This window comes from Mus caroli, chromosome 10, assembly GCF_900094665.2.
Source record: "Mus caroli chromosome 10, CAROLI_EIJ_v1.1, whole genome shotgun sequence".
Lineage (NCBI taxonomy): Eukaryota > Metazoa > Chordata > Mammalia > Rodentia > Muridae > Mus > Mus caroli.
Genome location: NC_034579.1, coordinates 1,784,820 through 1,808,645, shown reverse-complemented (window position 1 = coordinate 1,808,645; position 23,826 = coordinate 1,784,820). Strand labels below are relative to the sequence as shown.

Below are 23,826 nucleotides of genomic sequence, written 5' to 3'. Positions count from 1 at the left end.
GGCGCACACCTTTAATCCCAGCACTTGGGAGGTAGAGGCAAGCCAGCCTGGTCTATAAAGTGAGTTCCAGGACAGCCAGGGCTATACAGAGAAACCCTGTCTCGAAAAAAACCAAAGATATTTTTTTTTCACATCCATTGGGCTCATGTTGGGAATCTTATGCAATATATATGACCTTCTGAATAGGAAACAGCCTAGCAACAATGCCACTGACATGTATTAAGTACCACTCTTTGCTTACAGAACAATTCACTGGTAACATAATATGCCTGACTCATTTGTCGTCATCCCCATGTCAGGCAAGGATTTGAAACATTGTAACTCACTCTGCTGAGACTGCAGTGATTATGTTACATATATATTATATATTGCATATATATATTATGTATATATATATTATGTATATATATATACATACATACATAACTCATGTATGTATGTATCATAATTCATGATGTGGTTTTTGGAGATAGTCCCAAGACATAAATAAGAATGTGTGGCATCTGAGTCACTGGGTTTGTTTGTCTCATGTGTCAGTTGGTGTGTATAGGACATTCACTCTGACAGACAGTTTGCAGAGGAATACCTGAAGCTAGTGCCTTATCATCCGTGCAGAAAAAAGGCTCAATGGTGGTTTCACCATACAAGTCACCTTTGGAAAGAAGAGTCCCCTATTCTTCTCTTGTCAGGATTATCTTTTTAATTTTGAATCATATATTACACTCCGTTTGCCTAAGGAAGCTTTGTTCCATGTTTACTTAGCCTTATTTTAATGTAGCTTTACACCAATGCTATAATAATTCTCTGTCTTTAGCTGTTAGCCTAATGCTCTGGGTATGTATGCCCAAAATCGTTATGTTTTTGCCTGCTCTCTAATGTCAGTTTTGTCCTGAGGTGTGACCTCAGTGTCAGATCTGTGAACAGGCTCCACTGACAGCTTTGGGCCATGTGCTGATTGGATTGGAAATGTTAAGTCAACGCAGAGGGAATTATTTTGCTTACAAATCATTTCTACAGTACTGAGCATTGGCAACCAAAAGAACCACAGAATATTGTAAAATGAAGGGAAATTGGACCAAATCTGAGCTTCAAAGACCAAAGCCTGCCTAGTTTGGGTTACAGGGGGCCTCTGTTGGTGCTGACCAGGGAGAAGAGGTGATGCTTTGCTGCTCTGCTGCTCTGTCGTTCTATGAGGGAAGTTTCAAGAGAAATGAGAATCTGGCTTCAAACTCTCACATAACCAAAGAACTAAGCTTACACTTGCAATTTTTTTTTTTTTTTTTTTTTTTTTTGNCTGGCTTCAAACTCTCACATAACCAAAGAACTAAGCTTACACTTGCAATTTTTTTTTTTTTTTTTTTTTTTTTTGCTGAACATGTCTGGAGTAATATTACCTGTGGGTTGTTAATAAGAACCTGTTAGGGAAAAAATAGGAAAAGCTGAGGCAAGAGAAGACAGGGGACAAAGGAAGATGAGGGAAAGGAAGGAGAACCAGACTTAGGTACCGGGTTGGTAATTCTACCTGATAAACCAATTGTCTTTAGAGTTCAGTACTGCATTAGGTGGAGAGTGACCACTGAGCTGCTGGTCTGGGGAGGGTACTGGGAGCATGGTGACCAGGAGGGGACAGTACAACCCATATGGGAGAATTAGACAAAACAGGGTATTTATTTAACTGAATGCTATCTGACATCTACCAAGATACCTGATGAAAGTTAACTTACAAGTAGCGCTCTATAAAAAACAAAACAAAATCAACACTCACCATGGTTCCTCTCACATTCCTTTTTTAAATTTTAATTTAAGAAGTAGACAATAAATAAATGTGCCAGTAAAAACTTGAGGTAGTAGCTGTGGTATGTAGCTTGAAAATTGAAATCTCCCTTGTAGCACCTTCCCAAGTTGGCTGCCATTCCCAAGAGGTAGCCCCTGTTACCAGTTTGGTGTGTCACATTTCCAAATGGGCGGACACCAGGCATAATTTTCCTTGACTTCACTCAGGTATCCAACATGTACGAGGCTGTCATTCTCGGCCACATATCCTGTGTCAATGTCACAGCATGTGTCACGAGACAGATATTTCTTCCAGTTCCTGCTGAGTAGGTGTTTCAGGGCTAACACATAACTCTTCCAGACACATTTCAGCACAAGCCAAGTGAAGCCAGACAGACACCATGTCTATAATACCTGCGGTTCTTGTGTGCTTGCACACCAAATGTAGGTGGTTCATACTATGCCTAGAGGGAATCAGAGCTAAGGTTATATCATCTCTACATTCTGTCTTTCTCTTACTCCTGCTTGTTTGGATTTCAAAAAGATGTGTTTTGTCTCATTGCGTTACACACCCGTGGTACATTTGGGAGCAAGTAGATACTCAGTGCACTTGTGTGTGAATAAGGAGAGAGACAGGAACTAGATGACTTTCCCACTCTGCCCAGTGTTTGATTCAGACTCCATGTTTAAATATCCAAAGTTAAAAATTCTTTGGATATTGTGCTTGCTTGGTACCCTGACAGCCATTGCTGACATTAATTCTTCCACAACTGTAGAATTTACTTCCATTTTCTCAAGAAAAGTGTATTACCACCTGCTTCATAGAGACAAACAGCTAAAGAGTCACAGAGTCAAGTTGACCTAAAGTTGAGCTAAAGAGTCACAGAGTCAAGTGACTCTTATGATGATAAAGACGATGATGTTCAAATGGTAGTGAGTGTGGACCTGCCTTCCCACAATTCACTGGTATACTTATATCCCTGGCAATTAAAAGGAATATTTATTTTCTTTATTTTCATTTTCATTTTATAGTTTTGCAATTTCTCACCAAAAAAAGAAAAACGTATACAATTTATTTCTCCTCTTTTGATAGGACTGGGAAAAATGTGAGAGAGGGATAGCCAATTCTCTGGAGAAGCTCCGAATGTTCAAAAAGAGGTTATCTCAGCCTCTACCTGACCACCATGAGGAACTTCATGCAGAGCAGATGCGGTGTAAGGTACAGTAACTGGATGGAGACTGTCTACGTTGCCTTCGCCACGTACTTCTGCCTGTGAGGTCCTATCTCAGGGAGACTCCCAAGGCAGTCCATGAGTGTGTGAGGGCCTGGGAGAGCCTGTTAGGGTAGCCTGCACTGCGATGAAGACTTGTTCTGCTGATTTAATTCAGCTGCAGTTTATGGGTGACTTAGAGGAAGGGAATGAAAAGTTTAAGACACAACATAAAAGATATTTAAAAGCTGAGTCAAGAGCAATAAATAGCTGTCTTTCTGAAACACCCCCACTGGGGAATCATTCTAATGAAAGTCTATTTGATGGAAAGAAGGACAGGGTTGACACATTGAAAAATCTGTGGACTGTGGCAGAGGAGCATACCCTACCTGCTAGGTCCCTCTGTAGAGGAAGAAAAAAAAATAGCTGATATCAATCAAAGCAAGAAGTCACCCAATCCTTAAATCCTTCAGGGTCGAGCCACATAAGGACTATGATCACCACTTCCAATCTTAGTTATGATCACCTCCTCTAATTGTCCTGGGAAGCAATCAGCAGCAACACAGACCACTCCCTGGACAACAAGGTCACGAAGACCAGCATGATTTAGTGGCTGTAAGATTTATTCTGTGCACACCTGTGTAGCCAAGTGGAGTGCTGGGCCAGCACTGAGTAATATGCTGATTGCATCAAAAGTAACCTCACAAATGCTTTTCTTTCCCTGTGTGTGCTCAGTCATGCTTACATTACTGCTTCCTGATAATCCTGGTTAAAAAGATATAAAAGACACTCATGGAAATTAAAAGGTGATTTACAGTGCACCAAAGATGATGAATAGAATATCCATCTCTATATATTACCCTAAGATGCATGTGAAGGTTGGCTGATGTGGTGGCATTTAAGAATCTAAGACAGGAAGACCCGGAGTTCAAACCTGGGAGATATAACAAGTCTCTGCCTCAGAAGAAAGCTATGTGAAGACTATGAACACTAAAAGGAGCTAATTTTAAACTTATGTTGTTAATTTATTAAATGAATCGTCTGATGGAATGGGTGTGGTCTAATACCAGGCCACACAACCCAAAACACCATATATCAGTTGTATCTCACGTGGCGCGGCACAAGCTCATGGGAGCATCATTATTTCCCTTAGGCTAGATGAGAATATGCAAGATTCTATAATACCACTAATGTTTCCATTAATAATTGACAGATTTGTCAAAGTTAGAGACTGTATTTTAGCCACACTGCCTTAGCGAATGTGCAGAGTCTAAACCAGTGGGCTTAGGTTCAGATGATAGCGTTATTTGTGTGTGCATATGTGTGTGTGGAGTGTGCATGAGTGTGTGTGTGTGTGTGTGTTCGTGTTTTCTTTTCCTTGAGTTTGACCTGGTTTGATTTTAGAGAGGGTTTAACTGTTGAACCCAGGCTGTCCTCAAACTCATAGAATCCCCATGCCCCAGGATTTAGAGTAATTCTGGGATTATAGGCAAGTGTTGAATGTGATGTTCGAGTTGTGAGGAAGATAGGGCTTGATCGATATTACAGCAGTAAGGTCATTACACTTGTATAGCAATGTAACCTGTTCTAAAGGTACAGACAGAATGCTGGATATGTATTAACCTAGATAGTTTGGTCTTTTGGCCAGTCATTATTATTTTGAGACCCCATTCTCATCTCCCCAAACACTTGGACAAGCATTCTGCTTTTGAACTTGGAGACTGGGAGAATGTATTTCCATACAGCGCCATTATGTTCCTTCCCAAATCACCCTCCACAGCAAAACAAAGCAATTACCAGAAAATTTCAGGCTAAAACCTTGTTTGCTGAAATTGCCTGGAAAGGTAGCCTCAGACAGTGCCGTTAATTACTCTTGCCTTTAGAAACTTGTCTCTGGTGTGAAGAGACAGGAAAGGCAGAGGAGAAGTGGTATGAAATTCTCCATTCATACACTAAATGAGCTGGAACCTGAAAACAATGGCTGACAGAGAGGGAGAATGACACAAATGGCAGAACCTGTCCAAGCATGGCAGGAAACCTCTGCTCATTCACATTGAATTTCCTTAAACAATGCTCCCAAAGGACAGGTCTATCATCGAGAACTTCAATAAATCACTGATCCTACAGAATGTGTACTTAGTGAGTTATTTTGAATACAGGAAAAACTGTGACAAATTGATGTTTCATGATAAGGATATATAACAGAATAGGTCAACTCAGCATTCAAAAATGAAGTTCAAGTTAGGAAATTTTTCTTTTAAATATTTCACTAGTGTGATCAGGAACAGGACAGTACTAGTGGGTGGTTTGGTAATCAGTTTAGGTATGTTTACGGTCTCAGGGTTGTAGAATGAGACATATTTAGAATAAAGAAGGCCATTAAACTGACAAACATGGATTTGGAAAAGTCAAAAGCAAAAACAACCAAACTAACAACCCCACCACAACCATCCTAGAAAGACTACGTATGCGGTGGAAAGTTTCAGCAAGGACCTGTGGTATTTTTTCAGAAGAATGTGGCAGACTTTCAAGTTATGTAGGATGCAAATAAGGATCTTGAGTGTGGCGTTCAGAAAGAGTTTGTATCAAGGAAATCCCAGTGAGACAGGTCACCAAAGCCCCCTCAAAGGATTGAAGGTAGGTGGGTGTTCATGGATGCTTGTCTCCCTGTAGGAACTGGAAAATGCAGTTGGGAGGTGGACAGATGACCTGACAGAGTTGGTGCTGGTGAGGGATGCCCTGACTGTCTACCTCAGTGCTGAGGACATCTCCATGCTGAAGGAACGCGTGGAGCTTCTGCAAAGACAATGGGAAGAGCTTTGTCACCAGGTAAGCTGTGGTCTAAATGAATAAGTAGCCCCTCATGATGGAAGGCTGAGGGTGATCCATGATGCGTGACATGCCTGATCCGTATCTCAACCCACCCCATGACTCATACTTAAACAGAGGAGGTTGTGGTTGTTGCCAGAATATGTTAGAACAAGGATAACTATATCATCATATTATACTTGAATTCATCTGTACCGAAGCATTTATTTTTTCTTCCCTGGCTGGCACAAACTGCTGTACTTCCTAGGTGTGAATTTTCAGCTAGAAAGGTGACAGTAGTATGTTCTGCATTTTAAAAATGGGGGAAATGCATTGTTTTGGTTTTACTTACAGTTCTAGAGATAATTTTACTTGTGGAAAGTTTATAGTCATTCCTCATAATTCACGGTGTGTGGCATTGTTAGGTTTACATCATTTGTTAAATGCCTTTCTCTTTCTGGCGAGAAGGGACTACCTGCTGGTTTTTGTTTTGTTTTGTTTTGTTTTGTTTTGTTTTGTTTTGTTTTGTTTTTTAGGAGCATATTCTACTTTACTAGGATTTATAGAAGTCCAGAAAAATAAATCTTCCAACTGAGAAGGGACTACGTCTCTTCTGGTTTTCTCACCAATTTTTCCTTCCTGTCCCACAACCCCATGAAGTCCTTTTGGAAAACGATTGACCCTCAGTGTTTTCATAGTCCAGTGCATTCCCATTTCCTCCTGGTTATGTGCCAGCATGGATCATGTCTTCTTTCCTGACTGACTGTAGTCTGATCCCAAGACTTTGATGCTCTTAGATGCAGAGGCCATTTCTTTGGACAAGCCAGTGCCTATAGCAGCTAAGTGTTGTTTGCCTATGGGGAATAATGAAGGCTATGTCCTCTGTATATGTCCTAATACTTAGGTACCTCTGAGGATAAAACTAATGCCAGAATTATCATACTTTGGAGATGAAGAAATTGATAGTCATATGATGATTTCTCATTCAGGCAAATTGTGTAATCATTCCATGAAAGTATTATTATTACTAACTAAGTCAGACATTCATATGTTCTAAAATTGCCACTAGACTTAAATATATCTGCTTGAAAATACAGCTTGAAAGTGGTGTTTGGCCACATGATATGCTCTGAGGAGATTTATACACTGTTCTTGTGATCAGGCCAAAACCTGAAAAAAAGGAAGTAGATAGAATATGCTTCTAGAATCTTCCTCTGCCAGACTCCTGAAGTATGAAACTAACACATAATTATTCTGTCCCAGTCGAATCTACACTTGAGTGTTTAAACAAGTGAGATAGTAGTTTTGGGTCTGGCCAGGTGCCAGGATGTAATAATTCTGGAGGAGAGGGACCCAGAGGCTTTAGTAGCTCTTGGGTTTGTCATTTCCGGTGAACTACTGTCAAATATGAATCCACAACAGGAAACAAGCCAGTGCTCTACTCCTTGTAAAAGTCGCCAAACTCTGCTGAACACAGATGGGCGTTACGCCAGCTCAGGAGGAGCCAGCCGGCTCTGCTCCCTTCGAAGCGGCTGATGTGAAGGAGTAACTGGGTCCACAGAGGAGGATGGGGAAGCCAGCTTCAAGCAGATGCTTTGGAGCATCAGAAGAAAAGCAAAAGGGAATTGGCTTTTCAGCTGCCCAAGGGATCTGTTGTAGCTAGCTCCCTTGAGGATTATATTGCTTTTCTTCCTCTGTTGCTTATGTGTGATTCTAGCTGTAATGTAAATATCTAACACTGCACCACTAGAATTGCTCATGTATATGCATTTGTATGTGTGCATTTGTGTGTGAGTGGGTGTGTCTGTGTGTCTGTTTACACCCACCCACAATGTCTTGATAAAAATACTAATGTTAGAAAAAAAATGTCCTTCTTGTTCAGCTATCTCACTCTGGAGGCAATATACCATGGTGGCGGTGCCCTTAAGAAAATATATGTGCTGAGCTGGTAAATTTCAGGGTTTCAACTCAATCCAAAGAAAGAAATGGTTCACTTATATATAGCTTGAATATTTAGTTTATAAACAACATCAAATGCCACCCTTCTTAGGGATTTACATCTTTGCAAAAAAGGTTTTGGCCCTGGCTTGCACCCAATGCTTGCAGCCCACATATTTAGTTTTCTTTTTTTTTTTTTTCAGTCATAGCTCCACAGTAAACAAATGAAAGCAGTGTCATCATGTTGTGAGACAAACAGGAAGGATGCATATTCAAGCTGCTCCTTGGAGACATTGAGCACATGAATGCTAAGAAGGAAAAACTATCAAACTAATACAACATTGTCAAACCTGTGGTGTTTGACAGTGCTTTTTAAATTGTCACTTGCCTGTGTCTTCCTGTCAATACACCACATCCTGGGATAGATATAGTACAGCACTTGACATATGAAAGGTGGTCGATCGTTTGTTACAAACACTAAATACTAGTGTTTGGAAAAAAATGCAGTGTCAAATGAGACAAGAAAGGCTCATAGAAGATGAGAAACTTGCTCTATTTTTGATGGCAGAGTAGTGGAGACTAGCCTTGGGTCTTAGCTGTGTCTGGACATTTGATTGGTCCTTCTATAAATTACAGCCTAGAACAAAGACTCCAGCTTTACTGAGCCTACCTTTGACTAACCAAAAGCTAATCACGTAAACTGCCTAATTCACTCTGGGTACATCAGCTTCTCAAAGAAATAGGTGATTTCCTTTTATCATGTGACCACCCTCTCTGTGGATGTTGGTGAAGGGGGAGCCCTAGCATATGTTTTCTGGATCGTGGCCAACATGCAGAGGAAGCTTCTCAGAGGGAGACAAACCCATCCCAACTCTTAAGGAGGGAGCTTCTTTTCTTTGGAGGGGAGTCACCAATCCTGAGAATTTCTGCTTGTATCATTTGAACCTAAGCTGTAGCTGCAGCCACCCCCTGCTGTCTGATACTGTAGGAATGATGAATCCCGAGTCTTGGTGTTCCAGAAGAGCAGATCTCTCTGTGCTTACTGATTGTGCTGTATAACACAGTCTGGGTAGATCTCGAAGTGGGTGGGATTTCTCTCTAGAACCTTTTAACTGGTGTTCACTGTTAATCCCCACCTGAAATGAGCTTGCCACCATTCATCTCCCCTGTATTATTCTGCCTCAAGGGAAACTAAGTGGTAAACTAAGTTATATTAATGAGACAATGCTGGTAAACTCAGAAGTTATTGCCAACCCAGAGGAATATTTTATTTAACTAGACATGCTTAACTCAAAGGCAGGAACTCCTAATGAACATTTTCAAAAGCTGTGGTAGTCAAGTATCTCATCTCCTGAGGTTGGCCTTGTGAAAGGCCCGATCTTCTCAGAAAAGAACATGGACAAATGGAGTTCTATGAGGACTTAAGTTTTATCTACTTACCACTGATGGAGCCGATAACTAAGAAGCATAAGACATCTTTGAAATATTTTCATTCCCATATTAAAAAAAATAATTTAAAATACATTTTAAAGCAGGTTGCTATGTATAGTGGTTCAAGCCTATAATCTCACAACTCAGACGGAAGGATCACCACCAGTGATTGTATTTTTAGGAAACTACCTAAAGAAATGAGTACCTATACCTGTGCATACACTTAGGCATGACCATATGTGGCAGCATTGGTCATAGGAAATCAGGATTAAAATCAACAGAAATGTCCACAATTAGATGAATAGACATGTAAAGCATACATGTGTGCAGTGGATGGTTCTCAGCAGTCAGAGTGGATTGTGGGTTTATCATTTAACATGGCTTAACATGGGATGCATGCTAACTGAAAGAAGCATGTCACAAAAGAACACAAACTGTGATTCCAACCTACATGGAATGTTGGGAACAGGGAGACACATAGACATAATAGCTTGGAGCTTCGGGAAGTGTGGAGAGAACTGGAGAGAATAACTTCGTATACCCGGCAAGGTTCTCTAGTGGGACAAAGCTGAGAGAGAGAGAGAGAGAGAGAGAGAGAGAGAGAGAGAGAGAGAGAGAGAGCGCTCATGTGTGTGTGTGTTATAAAAGCTGATTTAGTAGATTTCTCATGCCAGAGGGGTTGGGTGGTATGACACTTCCACCTGCATGCTGCGTAGACTCAGAAAACAAACAAAACAATAAAATGGCCAAAGCTACTTAGTTACACGAAGCTGCATGCCTGGGTGGTCCCAATTCAGGGCTGAAGGAGTTCTCTGGAGAGACACTGGCTTTCAGTCTATACTGGAGATCTGAAGGATCTCGAGTAAGATATTAGTGGATAGTACAGACACAGGGATAGCCACACTCACTCAGGAAACAGAATCAAAGACATACCTGGCGATGCTGCTCCATTTTTCTGAGACCTCTCTATATCTGGGCTGATGAGTGGAAAGTACCATCTGCTTCAAGGGTGGGTCTTTCCCCTGTAGTCATTCACAGATAGATAGGTGTATGCGCCAGAAGTGTGCCTTCTAGATGAGTCTTTAACCCACCAAGTTGACAGTCAAGACCAACCCCCATGCTGCTGACAGCAGTGTTGTTTGAGGGTTGGGGCATAAAAATATTCTAAAATTGATTGTGTTCATAGTTGAACAATTCTGAATATACAAGGAAACACTCAGAGATTGTGTTAGGTAAGTTATATCTCAGAGAAGCTAAAATAAAATCAGACCAAAAAAAAAAAAAACTATAACAACAACAAAGAAATAAAACACCTTCTTGGTCCTCATAATTTCAGATAAAGGATACTCACCTTGTATACTCTATGTTTTCTTTAATATTCTGTGTTCTGTAATTTAATGAGAAATTTTGATTATGTTTAAAAACTTAAAAGCTAAAAACTGGATCTATACAATGAAAATCAAAATTATACAAGTAAAGAAGGAAAAGAGACAAAAATAAATGAAAAAATGTATATAAATGGAGATATGTAGGAGATTGCTTAGGGGTAAAATGGTCCGGGCAGAGCTGAACCCCAGGGACCATTTCCTGTCTATGGCTGCTCTTGGAAACCACTCAGCCCTCTCTCCAGTTACAGGAGACTGAACTGACTTTTCTCTCTATTCCATTCTGTTCTTCCCTCCTTCTATTAACAAATAAAAACAAAACACAAACATTTATTTATTTGTATTTTACGTGCAAGAGTATTTGCTGGAATGGATAGAAATATGTGTGATCTGATGCCTACGGAGGCCAGATGAGGGCATCAGATCCCCTGGAACTAGGGCCACAGAAGGTTATGAGCCACCATGTGGATGTCAGGTGCTGAGCCTGAATCATCTTCCAGAGCAGCAAGTCTTCTTGACTGCTGAGAGCGCATCATTGGGAGCTGGAGTTTCAGGGAATTGTGAGCCATCATGTGGTGTGAGGTGAACCTGAGTTCTCTGCAAGAGCAGCCATTGATCTGAGCCTTGTCTTTAGCCTCTTTTGCTCTATTTTTATTCATGTCAGCAAATCCTATATTTCAGGAAACAGTAGGCTGCAGGAATGCCCAGGTCTTGCCCACTTCAGTTCACGCTTCCCTCCTTGAGGTAGGAGTTGCTCTCCCTTCTCACAATCCTGACCTATTCTAAACTGCCAGGTCTCCCTACGACGACAGCAAGTGAGCGAGCGCCTGAATGAGTGGGCTGTCTTCAGTGAAAAGAACAAGGAGCTGTGCGAGTGGCTGACCCAGATGGAGAGCAAAGTCACTCAGAACGGAGACATCCTCATCGAAGAGATGATAGAAAAACTCAAGAAGGTGAGAAGTGTGAGGCAGCCTGGATTCCCTTCTTCTCACGCCTTCCCCTGTGCCTTGAACATAACACCCTATCTCTATCGATTCCCCATCTGAGAACAGTGTATTAAGCCTCGGCTTCATAACATACAACAGGCCCATGTGGAAAGAGCAAGTTTACATGAAGAATTCATAGGACGTGTTTAGTTTGTGAGGAAATCAACTCTTTGCTTTTTGTCTTGGAGGAATCATTTGCACACACCACTTTTATCTTGATCCTGTCTGTGGTTTGGTTTGTAGAGAGAGACATTACTACAGGGGAATTAAAAGGAAAAATCCTTAGGGTGAATTAAACTGAAAATTTCCCCTAGAAAATATGATCTATAGTCCATCAATAGTGCTGGGCTCCTGCTATTTCAATTGTCTATGCATTATTAGATTATTTTGTGGGTTCATTTTGATCTAGGACATTTTTCTGTCTATGCAGGGCTCACTAAACTGACTCATAATTTTAAATATTTGTGTGAGTTTCAATAAAGTTTCTACATTTTTGGGCAAATAATCATGTCAACATGTTGGTTTGTATCTCTCACTAGCACACATATGGTGTGTTATTCATATTTGCCTGTTTGCTATCTGTCTGGAGGAATAGCCACATTGGGCTGCAAACCTCCCTGGAACATAAATGTTGTCTGTCTTGTCCATTCTCTTGTCCCTACATCCACAGCAGTGTTTGACTCCTCATAAACATACCATATTTTTTTAATTCAGAGATGTTAGATTTATTCATTCTGAAAAGCCACCAAAGTTATTATTAGGAAAATTTATCGTTCTCAGTGCACACACATACAGAGAAAAGAAAGCCAGGACATAGCATCGATGACTTTATTAGTTTTCTATATAAAAATGAAAAATTTTCATAAGTAATCAATTTGCTCATTTGATATTAAAACCCTTATTTCTGGGCCAAGATAATACAGGTTTCATCATAGCATGTGCTAACAGTGGGGTTTTGCTGGTTGCTATGTATCAAAGAATGTTGTACTAGGCAGGACTAATGTACTAGTTACCATAATAAAATTTGCTAAAGAGTAATTCTTGGTTAGGTGTGTTTATATTCTCATTGCTTTTCAGAATGAAATTAAGAATGTATATTTTGGGAGTAGAAAAACACTTCCTAGGACAAAATACTGCCATAATTTATATTACTAAAACTTTAGTCTCTCACGTGGATGATTTTATTCTAGTCTTTGGTAGGATGTCAGAGATATTCTTTGAGCAGGTCCACCTGGTGGTTTGGGCCTGTCATATTAGCTACTTGTGAGCCTGAGGCAGAACTATCTCATGTGCAAGGTCCTGCCTGCGCTATGAAGTGAGTACAAGGCTAACCCAGGCAACTTAATAAGGCCTATTCATAACAAAGAGTGAAACTAAGGAGGGAGAAGGGAAGCGGTACTGAGAACATAGCCTAGGAATGAAGTACATCCTAAATATACATGCAACCCTTGGCTCAATCCCAGCAAAGCAAAGAAAGAAAAGTAACACTCTGGAATATTAATTCTATTAGTTTGCCTATAAAGTAAGTTGTGGAACTAAAAAGGCCATCCCTGCCTTGTCCTTCTTATAAATGTGAACCATTGCTGAGTACTGAGTGGAGCTCAGTGTTCTCAACAGAGTAAGGCCAAAATGACCAATTACTAGAGGCCAACTGCTACTGTTCATTGGCATCAACACAAGCAGTTTAATTTAAATTACAACCCAAGAGGACAGTTTTACTATGAGTGCATTTTATTTTATTTTTTTTATTTTTATTTTTTTAAAGATTTATTTTATTTATTACATGTAAGTACACTGTAGCTGTCTTCAGACACTCCAGAAGAGGGCGCCAGATCTCGTTATGGATGGTTGTGAGCCACCATGTGGTTGCTGGGATTAGAACTCTGGACCTTCGGAAGAGCAGTCGGGTGCTCTTACCCACTGAGCCATCTCACCAGCCCCAATGAGTGCATTTTAAAACTTAGAGTAGTTCTGTTGAGATCAACATTTCTCAATGACATCATCCCAATTTTGTGATGAAATGTTAAAAATATTATGCATTCAGTGTTTTGGTTTTTTGACCCCTGAGTGTTGAAAAAACATGACAGGGTCGAGGAGTCATCAGTATGCCCAGGGCACTCAACCTTTAGGTAGAATGGAGCCTCACCCGACATCTTCTTTCAGGCCCTCTTTCCTTAAATATATGGTTTGGAGGGTATCCTAACTTTAGAGGAAGGGTTAAAATGTACACATAGAACCGATCTTCATGTGGTTTTTAATTTGGTTGGACATATCCTGTTATGTCAAATCTTTCTCTGATTCATCACTTCGTCTGGCATTCAATTATACAGTACTTTCGAATATGGCTGCTTCTTTCAACAAACTAACTTTACCTTCATTGTTTGAGATTAAAGGTGTGTACTAAGGGTGATCAACACCACAACTAGAAACAGGTTTTTTTGTTTGTTTGTTTTTAGTAAATAACATAATCTTGGGGTTTACAGTGTGATAAAGTATCCTACAATACCCATAGCTCACATATTCAGCTGGTCGATCTATTCACTTCTCTCTAGATATCCTGTTTCTTCCTCAGTACTTAGGGATTACATGAAAGGTCTGCTGTTACATGGGTTCTAGGGAATCCAAACTCTGGTCCTCACATTTATGCTTTATTTAAGGAGCCATCTTTCCTTGTTTACTATTTTTCTGAGATACTATCTGCTGTGTAACAAAGTTGCAAAGTTGATCCAAAAACTGGATCTGTCTTACAGATAGCAAACAGACCACATAACATACCTGTTATCATCAACCAGTTTTTAGGAGGGGCTACCACAGAGACTAAATAAGCCAAGGTCTGAGACCCACTAACATGCTGAAATTAATGATTTTCATTAATTTCTTGTCTTTCATTAATTTCTTGTCATTAATTTCTGTCTTGAGAATTGATTTGCTATCATGTGTGGCAGAAGATTGCTCTAAAATAGATGAAGTCAAAGTGTTCTGTACAAATAACATGACTGACATGATCTGTATAAAGTCTTCATAGCTGAAAAGATGCAAATAAGTAAGTACATATGTACACATTCATGTGTGTACATATATAATTATGGCACAGATATGCATGCACATGTATGCACGTGCCTCTTAAACCTGGCATTAGAGATTCATTTCCTTATTGATTCTAGGTATGCTATAAACCATCTGCTAATTCTTTCAAGCCAAGGCTTTTTTTGTCTATGCATATTCCTTTATTGTGTTTGATTTGTTTCTTTTTGTAGTGGTAGAACTTAAACTCCAGTCCACATCAGTGCTAGAAAAGCCACCTACCCTTGAGCTACTCCACTGATCTACACTATATCTCTATCTCTCTATCTCTCTATCTCTCTATCTCTCTATCTATCTCTCTATCTCTCTATCTATCTATCTATCTATCTATCTATCTATCTATCTATCTATCTACATCTTTGTTTTTTTGAGAAAGGGTCTCATGCATCCCAGGATAGTCCCAAACTCACTATGCACCTAAGAAAGATCTTGAACTCATGATTTTCATGCCTCTACCTTTCAAGTGCTGAGATTATAGCCATATGTCCTCACACCAGTCTGGTGCCCTTTAAAGTAAATAGAAAGTGCCTTACAGTTTCTTTCAGAAAATCTGTGTAATAATTGACTCTGGACTCCAAGTTACCAGGAGCAATAGGCACTATTATTTCTTGTGCACATGAACTAATGCTCACATGCTGTTCCTGGGAACCCAAACTCCATCCAAACAGTAGAAACTGTAATTAGTACATTTCCAGAGGTGCCAGATGAGTGCATTAAGAGCATGTCCTCTGACCTCTGTGGTTGCTTTTATTATGCAGGATTATCAAGAGGAAATTGCTGTTGCCCAAGAGAACAAAATCCAGCTTCAGGAAATGGGAGAAAGGCTTGCTAAAGCCAGCCACGAAAGCAAAGCCTCTGAGATTCAGTACAAGCTCAGCAAAGTGAGCGACAGGTGGCAGCATCTCCTGGATCTCATTGCAGCCAGGTAAGAGGCAAGCACAGTTGGAAGTCTGTGGGGGAAGATGGGACTGTCTGTTTCTGTTTTTGTTTTTTTAGTTAGTTTATTTTTACATCCTAATCATTGCCACCCAGTCCTTCACAGAGTCCCTCCCCTCCATCACTCTCCCCTTTTCCTCTAAGAGGGCATCCTCCCACCCCCGGAACATCCCCCCACCCTGGCACATCAAGTCTCTGCAGGGTTAGGTACATCCTCTTCCTCTGAGGCCAGACAAGGAAGCCTAGTTAGGGGATCAGAATCCACAGACAGGCAACAGCTTTAGGGACAGACCCTGCTCCAGTTGTTGGGAGACCCACTTGGAAACTGAGCTGCCCATCTGCTACATATGTAGCAGGGGCCTCCGTCTAGCCCATGTATGTTCTCTGGTTGGTGGCTCAGTCTCTGAGAGCCCCCAAGAGTTTAGTTTAGTTGACTCTGTGGGTCTTCCTGTGGGATTCCTATCCCCTCCGGCACATTCAGTCCTTCACTCAACTCTTCCATAAAAGTCCCAGAGTTCCGTCCAATGTTTGGCTGTGGGTATCTGCATCTATTTCAGTCAGCTGCTGGGTGGAGCCTCTCAGAGGACAGTTATGCTAGGCTCCTGGCTGCAAGCATAATGGAGTACCATTAATAGTTTCAGGGATTGGTTCTTGCCCATGCAATGGATCTCAAGTTGGACCAGTTATTGGTTGCTCATTCCCCAGTCTCTACTCCATCTTTGTCCCTGTATTTTTTTGTTTTAGACAGGACAAATTTTGTGTCAAATGTTTTGTGGGTGGGTTGGTGTCTTTATCCTTACACTAGGGGCCTTGCATGGCTACAGAATATGGCCTCTTCAGATTCCATATCTTATTTTGAGTCTCAGTTAAGGTCATCCATATTGACTCCTGGGAGTCTCCCCCAATCCCAGGTCTCAGGACTTCCTAGAAATCCCCCCCTCCCTGAGCACAGCTGCAGGTTTCTATTCATTCTCCTGGCTCTCTGGAGAGGGGATGGAGAGGGGAGTTGGGGGGGGGGTGGTGATGAGAGAGTCAGGATCAGGTCTGTAGGGAGGATGTTAAAGCCTGTTTGTTCTCATTCATTTCAGCTAAAGCAGTGGTTCTCAGCCTTCCCAATGTGGCAATTGCCTTAGCTAGGGTTTTACTGCTGTAAACAGACACCTTGACCAAGGCAACTCTTATAAGGACAACACTTAATTGGGGCTGCCGCCTTACAGGTTTAGTCCACTATCATCAAGGTCCAGGTAGGCATGGTGCAAGAAGAGCTGAGAGTTCTCTATCTTCCTCTGAAGGTGGCTAGGAGAATACTGACTTCCAGGCAGCTAGAAAAAGGGTCTTCAAGCCCACATCCACAATGACAAACCTACACCAGCAAGGCCACACCTACACCAGCAAGGCCACACCTACACCAGCAAGGCCACACCTACTCCAGCAAGGCCACACCTCTAAATAGTACCACTCCCTGGGCCAAGAACATTCAAAACACTAGAGCGATTCTCAGCCTTCCCAATGTTTCGTCCCTTCAACACAGTTCCTTGGGTTGTGGTAACCCCCAACCATGAAATTATTTTTTTTGTGACTACTGCATAACTACAATTTTGCTGCTGTTATGAGTCATAATATAAATATTTTTTGGAGATAGAGGTTTTCCAAAGGAGTCATGACCTACAGGTTGAGAACCATGGAGCTCGAGGGCATGTATTGCCCAGTTCCCACTTCCTGAGTTTCTATACTGCATGGGGGAACAGCACCATGTTCCTGCTCTTCCCATGAATGATACTTTCAATTAGCTTCCAGTGGATTTAAGGAGAGAGGAGAGAGTGGTTTGCAAACAAGAGAAGGTTCTTAATGGGTTTTCCAACACGTATGGGGAAAAAAGAAAATCTACTCAGTCATCCATATTTGTAGAGGGTGTTCTTATCTGTAGTGGGGCGAAAGAGGGTGAGCACATCCTTATTATATGTTTGCATAGTTGGGTGTGAGAGGGAGATCGACTGTTGTCGCTCTGTTCATTCACAAAAATAACCTACTTCATCACCAGAACTTCCTGCTCAACCGTAATGGTGACTGTAATTACACCTCATGTTGGAGAGGCAGACTACATTCTGTTTATTTTGTAGACAGGTTTTTCAAATAAAAAGGGATGGTAGTCAACAAGGGAAAACATGAGGGCCTGTACCAACAGTTCAAATGCAGGTATGACTTAAAGATGCATGCAGTTATTTTACATTAAAAGAGGAACAGACCTTGAAGTAGGTACTCCTTCCTTCAGGTCAGGATGTAGATACTAAGAGGTAATGTCTGTTTACTCCTTGTCTATTAAAACTCTGAGAACAGTAGCTGGGCTGGATTGTGGTTCAGTGGTAGATGGATTGAGTAGTCTGTACAGGGCCCTTGGTTTGTAAAGTAACTAGAGAGTCACAAAGACTGGTGGGCCCAGGGAATGAATGTCTGCAGGTTGGGCCTCCTCCCCAGAGTATATGGTGGCCATGCATAGAAAGAAATTGGTCAAATAACAGTGAGCTCTCTGCTCAGGGACATACTAGAAGGGAAATACACCTCTCCCCTGGAATTATCCTACAGCTGAAATGCACAGTGGTTCAGAATCTCAATATGGTGTTTAGTCTCGAATCTCAGTCACCAAGATGATAACAAGATCTTATTTCTGAAGCAGAAATTAAAACCTCATGTGCTATAAAGGCCCTTCCAGAGAGGCCTCCCACTGGGTCACCACCCTGGGGATTTCTGCTAGTGTGTGTCAGATTCTGACTCATTGATGTGCATGTCCATATAATTCCATTAAACTGGTTAAGGTTCCCTCGTGAATCTTAGTGTTGCAGTGATATGGAGAGGGAAGAAGCCCTATACCCAAAATATTTTAAATTGGCTTTCACACTGTGCAGTTACAGGCAGCTGGCTTAGCTTCTGCTCAGCTGCCAGCTAACATTACACAGAGAGTGACACTGTCCCTCAAAGTCCTGTCTATTTACAACACATTTTATGATTTTTATTCAGGGAAGAGTTTTCTAGATATTGTCTTTATTTTTTTAAACTACCCCAAAAGATATATAAACAAACTTGAGTCAGCTAGCTGTACGTCAGTGAGGCACGGGTGCTTTACACTGTAGTCTCTAAAGTGTTCCTGTGTGCCCACCGCTGAAAATCTCATCATGTTAATGAATCCAGTGGAAAACTTTTGTATAGATGTAGTGTCCATTTCTGAGTCCCACCTTTAAAATTAGAGCAGATCATAGGTCCATTGTCCGCTTGCTCTGGACAGGAAGAGCAAGTGTGAGACCACGCTGAATTTACTCCCTCTCAAGCTGCTTGGCTATCACATTTGCTTTCTGCTCCTTGTTTACTGCGCTCGGGCTAGATGAACTTCCTCCACACCTGTCTTCAGCTACAACTGCCAGCGGCATTCATTTCTGTCCCTCAGTCCCATTCATGACTCTGCCCCTTTCCAGCGAAAATGTTGATTCACCAAACAGAGCAGAACTTGGTTCATATTTTAAGAATTTTTTAATCAATTCTATATTTTTTTACTTATATATTTTGTGTAGCGTGGGTGCAGGGGAATGCCACAACATACATGTCAAACTCAGAGAAGAACTTACAAGAGTGAGTTCTCTTCTTTCAGAAATGGAACTCAGACCATCAAAGGGGTGGTAGCCGGCCTCGCCTGCTAAACCATCTCACTGGCCTAGACTGTTTCTTTTTTCTTTCTGACACAGGGACTCATTTAGTCCAGGCTAGATTTGAACCCCATATGTCATCAAGAATAACCTTGAACTTCTGATCCTCCTGCCTCCACCTTCCTCAGTGCTGAGATGATCGACACATAACCACCATGTCCTATTTATGCACTGCTGAGAACCCAACTCAAGGTTTCACAAACACTAAGAAAGTACTCTGCCAACTAAGCTATGGCGCCAGCCTTTGTATAGTTTTCATATTTGTTGCTATATGTTTGTGCAAAAAATTTTGAAACTTCCCCAAATTCACAGAATAAAATTTTCTGAAATCCTGTCAAACAAAGCAACTTAAAAAAAAGTCTTGAAATAATGTTATTTTTGACTACCTCTCATCATTATTTTTAAATGGACAAAGGACAAAGGTCCTGTAAGTGGAGGTGGATATTTCCTCATTATTTCCCATGCTCAAATAGTCTGTTACAAAGGGGATGTCAGATGATTTTCCACAGAGTATCCTGCCCTTCTTCCCCAGCAACCGCTTAACCTCCTCTTACTCATACCACTGTGCTGGCCCACTGACCAGGAGAGAGGCAGAATCTGCTTCTGTTCGCTGCTGTGATTTGCAGTGTTTGTATCTGCTTCTGTTTGCTGCTGCGATCTGCAGTGTTTGTATCTCCTTCTGTTTGCTGCTGCGATCTGCAGTGTTTGTATCTCCTTCTGTTTGCTGCTGCGATCTGCAGTGTTTGTGGGAGTTGTGCTGGTACTTTTGCACACAACTGCTTTGTCTTTTCCAAGGAGCACTGCTGTTGTAGCCAGCAGCACACGGGGAAAAGCTGAGCGTCCGTGCCTGCAGACGTGGCTGTCTTAGGGACCCTTTCTTTTGAGCCGTAACCTGCTCCTGCTGGCAGATTACCCTTCTTACCCTCGTGGCCTACATTCCAGGAGATCAAGCCTGGCACATGCTCATGAGTGTGGGTTTTATTTAGAAGCATGACCACTTGTGACTGCCCAGTGTCATGTTAACAGACAGACAACCAGCACCATTTGTCCACCAAGAGCATTTTCATACTTCTGGCCTAGATAAGGGGAGAGACTCTCTCCTTATCCAGGAAGGACTGAGCCTTTCGCTCTGCAGAGCCGGATTTCTACAAGTGACAGCTTCATGGTGGTGGCAGAGGACTTGCGTGGCCCGAGGATGGCAGAGGACGGCAGTGTGGATGCAGATCTCCCAGACTGCGACTGCGATGTCTCCAGGCAGGCATCTTCTTGATTGGGCATAGCTTTAGAGTTACGTGGGGCTCACGGGATAGACACTAAGCTCTTCCATCTGGAGTGTTTCGTGCTGACTTTAAATAGACGTGAGTAGCACGAGGAGAATGTAGGCCATGGACTCCAAAGGGTTCTTTGTTGGTTTGTTTTCTTGTTTCCCTACTGGGCATGTGCAGGAGGTTAGTATTTCCGTCGTGTCTGGGCCAAATTCATCATGCAAGGAACATGGCTCCAGTCGAGAAGCCGAGACAGGAAGATTGAGAGAAAGATTCAGCAAAGCCACCACCTGCTAGCTAAAGGGTGGCTTCAGACTAAACTGAAAGTGGGCCGGGGCCTGTTTACAACTTTGCAGCGGAAAGCTTTCTCTAGAGTAAATAAAAGTATGTTTCAGGCATGTGGAGGAGGATTTTCTTCTGAGAGAAAAATTGCTTTTGTTTGTGTTGGTCAGCCCCTTTGGGCCGTTTAGGCCTTCAAGTCTTATAAAATATGCAGATACTATAATTTAGGTCTAAAATATCTTAGTTACATTGCTTAGTGTAAATATTGAGTTTGTGATTGAATTCATGTAGAGTAACAATAACACTGTTGATGGTCTGTGGTGAGGATTCACGGTTCTTCCCATACGATAGGGATTTTTATCTTAAGGTTCTGAAATGTTTTTCATGTATTGTCATGCCCTTGTGTGGATTCACATAGGTGGGTTGTATTTACTAATAGCAATTTTGTTTCAACTATATTTATACTCTGAACTCTATTTGGTTTTGGTTTGTGGATATACTAATTATTTGAAGGAATGCATGTGTGTGTGTGTGTATATATATATATATGTATATATATATACATATATATGTATGTATATGTATATATCTATATGTGTGTATGTATATATCTATACGTGTGTACATATCAGATATTAGATATATTAATATAATAATAAGTTTACTTGCAATTACACATATGCATGTGCTCATTTGTGTGGTAGCAGTAATGGGATGGGTAGTTGGATTCAGTAGTATGGCTCTTCTCAAGAAGTTTAAGAGCCTGGGACATGCTTTGGGTGAAAAGGACACACATAAGCTACTAGGGCTTGCTGATTAACCATGCTTGTTAAACCCTGCACATGTGTATCAGACGTTGGCATCTATGTTAAATTAAAAACCTGGATGCTATCCCAGGGAATGCCACCCAAGTTGCTTAGTTTCGCATGATAAATAAATAAGTAAATATTCTAATACATGAAAGACTTCTTTCAAAGAAGTAATGGAGGAAAAATGAGATATTTCTTCTGTGCAAGAATGACACCTGAAAATACCAGAATTAGTAAGCTATTACAGATAAACATGGGTTTTCGGCCCACTTCCTCCATGCTCTCCTCTGCTCTCCCCACCAACATACACATGATGTATTATGCAATTTGTAAGAAAATATACTTTTCCTGAAACTTATAAAGGACAACCACTTAAGCACTCACCCATTGACTTTACTAAATTTATATTAGCCTGAAAGAGGAAGTTGTCCCTAATGGACTATATGAATAAGCATTTCCGTGTCACAATGCCCTCGGCTCATTGTACACTAACCACACTGCCTTGGACCTCATTCAGTGTTTTACAGGATCTGAGTCCTTCCACTAATTCTGCCGGCCTGGTAGAGTATGATTTACTCACATCTTTTTGTGCTCTGGACCATTTGATTGCATCTGTGAACACACATGGATGTGCTCCTTTGTGTGGTAGTATCCGTGTGAATGGACAGTTGGATCCAATAGATTCAGCAACCCCTAAAGCTGGTCACATGAGAGAGAAGGGAAAACATTCTTCCTGGGTCCCTCCAGGACAGATTTCTTGGTGCCTGCCATGCATCATTCTTCAGCCCTGCCCAAGTGGGACCACTGGTAATCTAAGGCATTATGGTAAACTCTTAAGTCCATTCTGTGGCCACTCACTGTGTTTCCTGAGACCTGCATCAGCAGCCATCACAAAACTGTCATTCATTAATTACCCAAGGGAATTTTATCTTATGAATGACAGAAACGTGCAGGGATGACTTTTCAAAGTTCTTGGAAACATTCAAACACAGTACCATGAAATGCACAAGGTCCAAGCTTGACTTCTGCCTATAAAACTAAGGAATTTCTTATATTGAGTAAAATTATATATATATACTCTTTATCAACAGAGTAGACTGGCCAATATAAACATAGATTTTTCTTAAGTATACATTTTCCCCCTAAATTTTCTAATATACCTCACCTGAGAGTGCATTTAAAAAAAGAAAATGTTATTGTGTAATAGGTATTACAACCAAATACTTGTCACACATACACATATGGAAGCAAGCATGGGAACTGGCCATCTTTTAAAAAAATACTAATAATTATTTTGCTTTTGTAAAAAATTAAAACATAATTACATCATTTCCCCCCTCTCCTCTCTCTAATCCCCTCACATGCATTTCCCTTGCTGTGCCTCAAATTCATCATTTTAATTGTTCACACACACACACATCTTCCTAAATATAAATACAGCCTGCTCAATCAATGTACTATTACATGTATGTATATGATTTCAGGGCTAACTACTCAATAACGAATAACCAACTGAGGTTGGGGTTCATCCTTAAACAAGACCCAAACAAGGATGACACCAATGGACATGCTAGCATGAAAAAGGGAAATTTTCATGGCATCCTAGCTCTAGACAAAAAAACTACATTCAGCTAAAGAATGCCCAGAGCAGGATGGAAGTCCTTTAAAGAACACGTGTGTGAGGATGAGATTTAGAGATAGTCCCTAGGGGAAGATGCAACTGTACCATCAGGATTGGCTTCATTGGAGGCAAGCACTCTGATTTGTTGACACTGTGATGGTAGAAATGAGGGTGTCCATCAATTTTAAGGAACTAAAAATAAATCAATATTCTAAAAATTCTTGAATGAAGAAATCTTCCCTCAGAGCAGTGACTTTTGGCCTGAAAAACAGAGCCGAACTTCTGAGGTGGGCGTGGAAGGAGCTGAGAGCTGTAGCTCATAGGCTAAAAGCACCTTGGGGGTGAGTCTATACTCCGCCCAGAGAGCAACTTATTCAGCATCTCGGCATCATAGAGATGGGCCATCCAAGTATAAGCTGTGAATCATGGAACATTCTATTGAAGATCTGCTTTGAAATTTCTAGCATCCCGTAGGCTTAGACATCATGTGGCTCTTGACATTTTTTTTTTCAAGAAGATACATTTTCAGTGAGGCCACTTTGACATTGAAACACTTTTCTTTATCTGGTTATCTGATTACTTATAGGAAGAGCAGTTCCTGT

The 23,826-nt window shown here is 41.1% G+C and overlaps 1 protein-coding gene across 15 annotated transcripts in view; it reads left to right on the top strand.

The window, feature by feature from the left end:
* Syne1 (spectrin repeat containing nuclear envelope protein 1) overlaps positions 1–23,826 on the top strand; it is a 444,430-nt gene that overhangs the window by 376,990 nt on the left and 43,614 nt on the right. For 13 of the 15 annotated variants that reach the window (XM_029482408.1, XM_029482403.1, XM_029482399.1 and 10 more), the window contains 4 exons: positions 2,867–2,992; positions 5,658–5,813; positions 11,341–11,499; positions 15,375–15,541. In XM_029482408.1, the coding sequence (XP_029338268.1) occupies positions 2,867–2,992; positions 5,658–5,813; positions 11,341–11,499; positions 15,375–15,541 (608 nt within the window). Of the gene's footprint in view, positions 1–2,866; positions 2,993–5,657; positions 5,814–11,340; positions 11,500–15,374; positions 15,542–19,701; positions 20,502–23,826 lie in introns of those variants that run through there. The other 2 variants (XM_021175092.2, XM_021175091.2) reach the window with 1 other exon arrangement.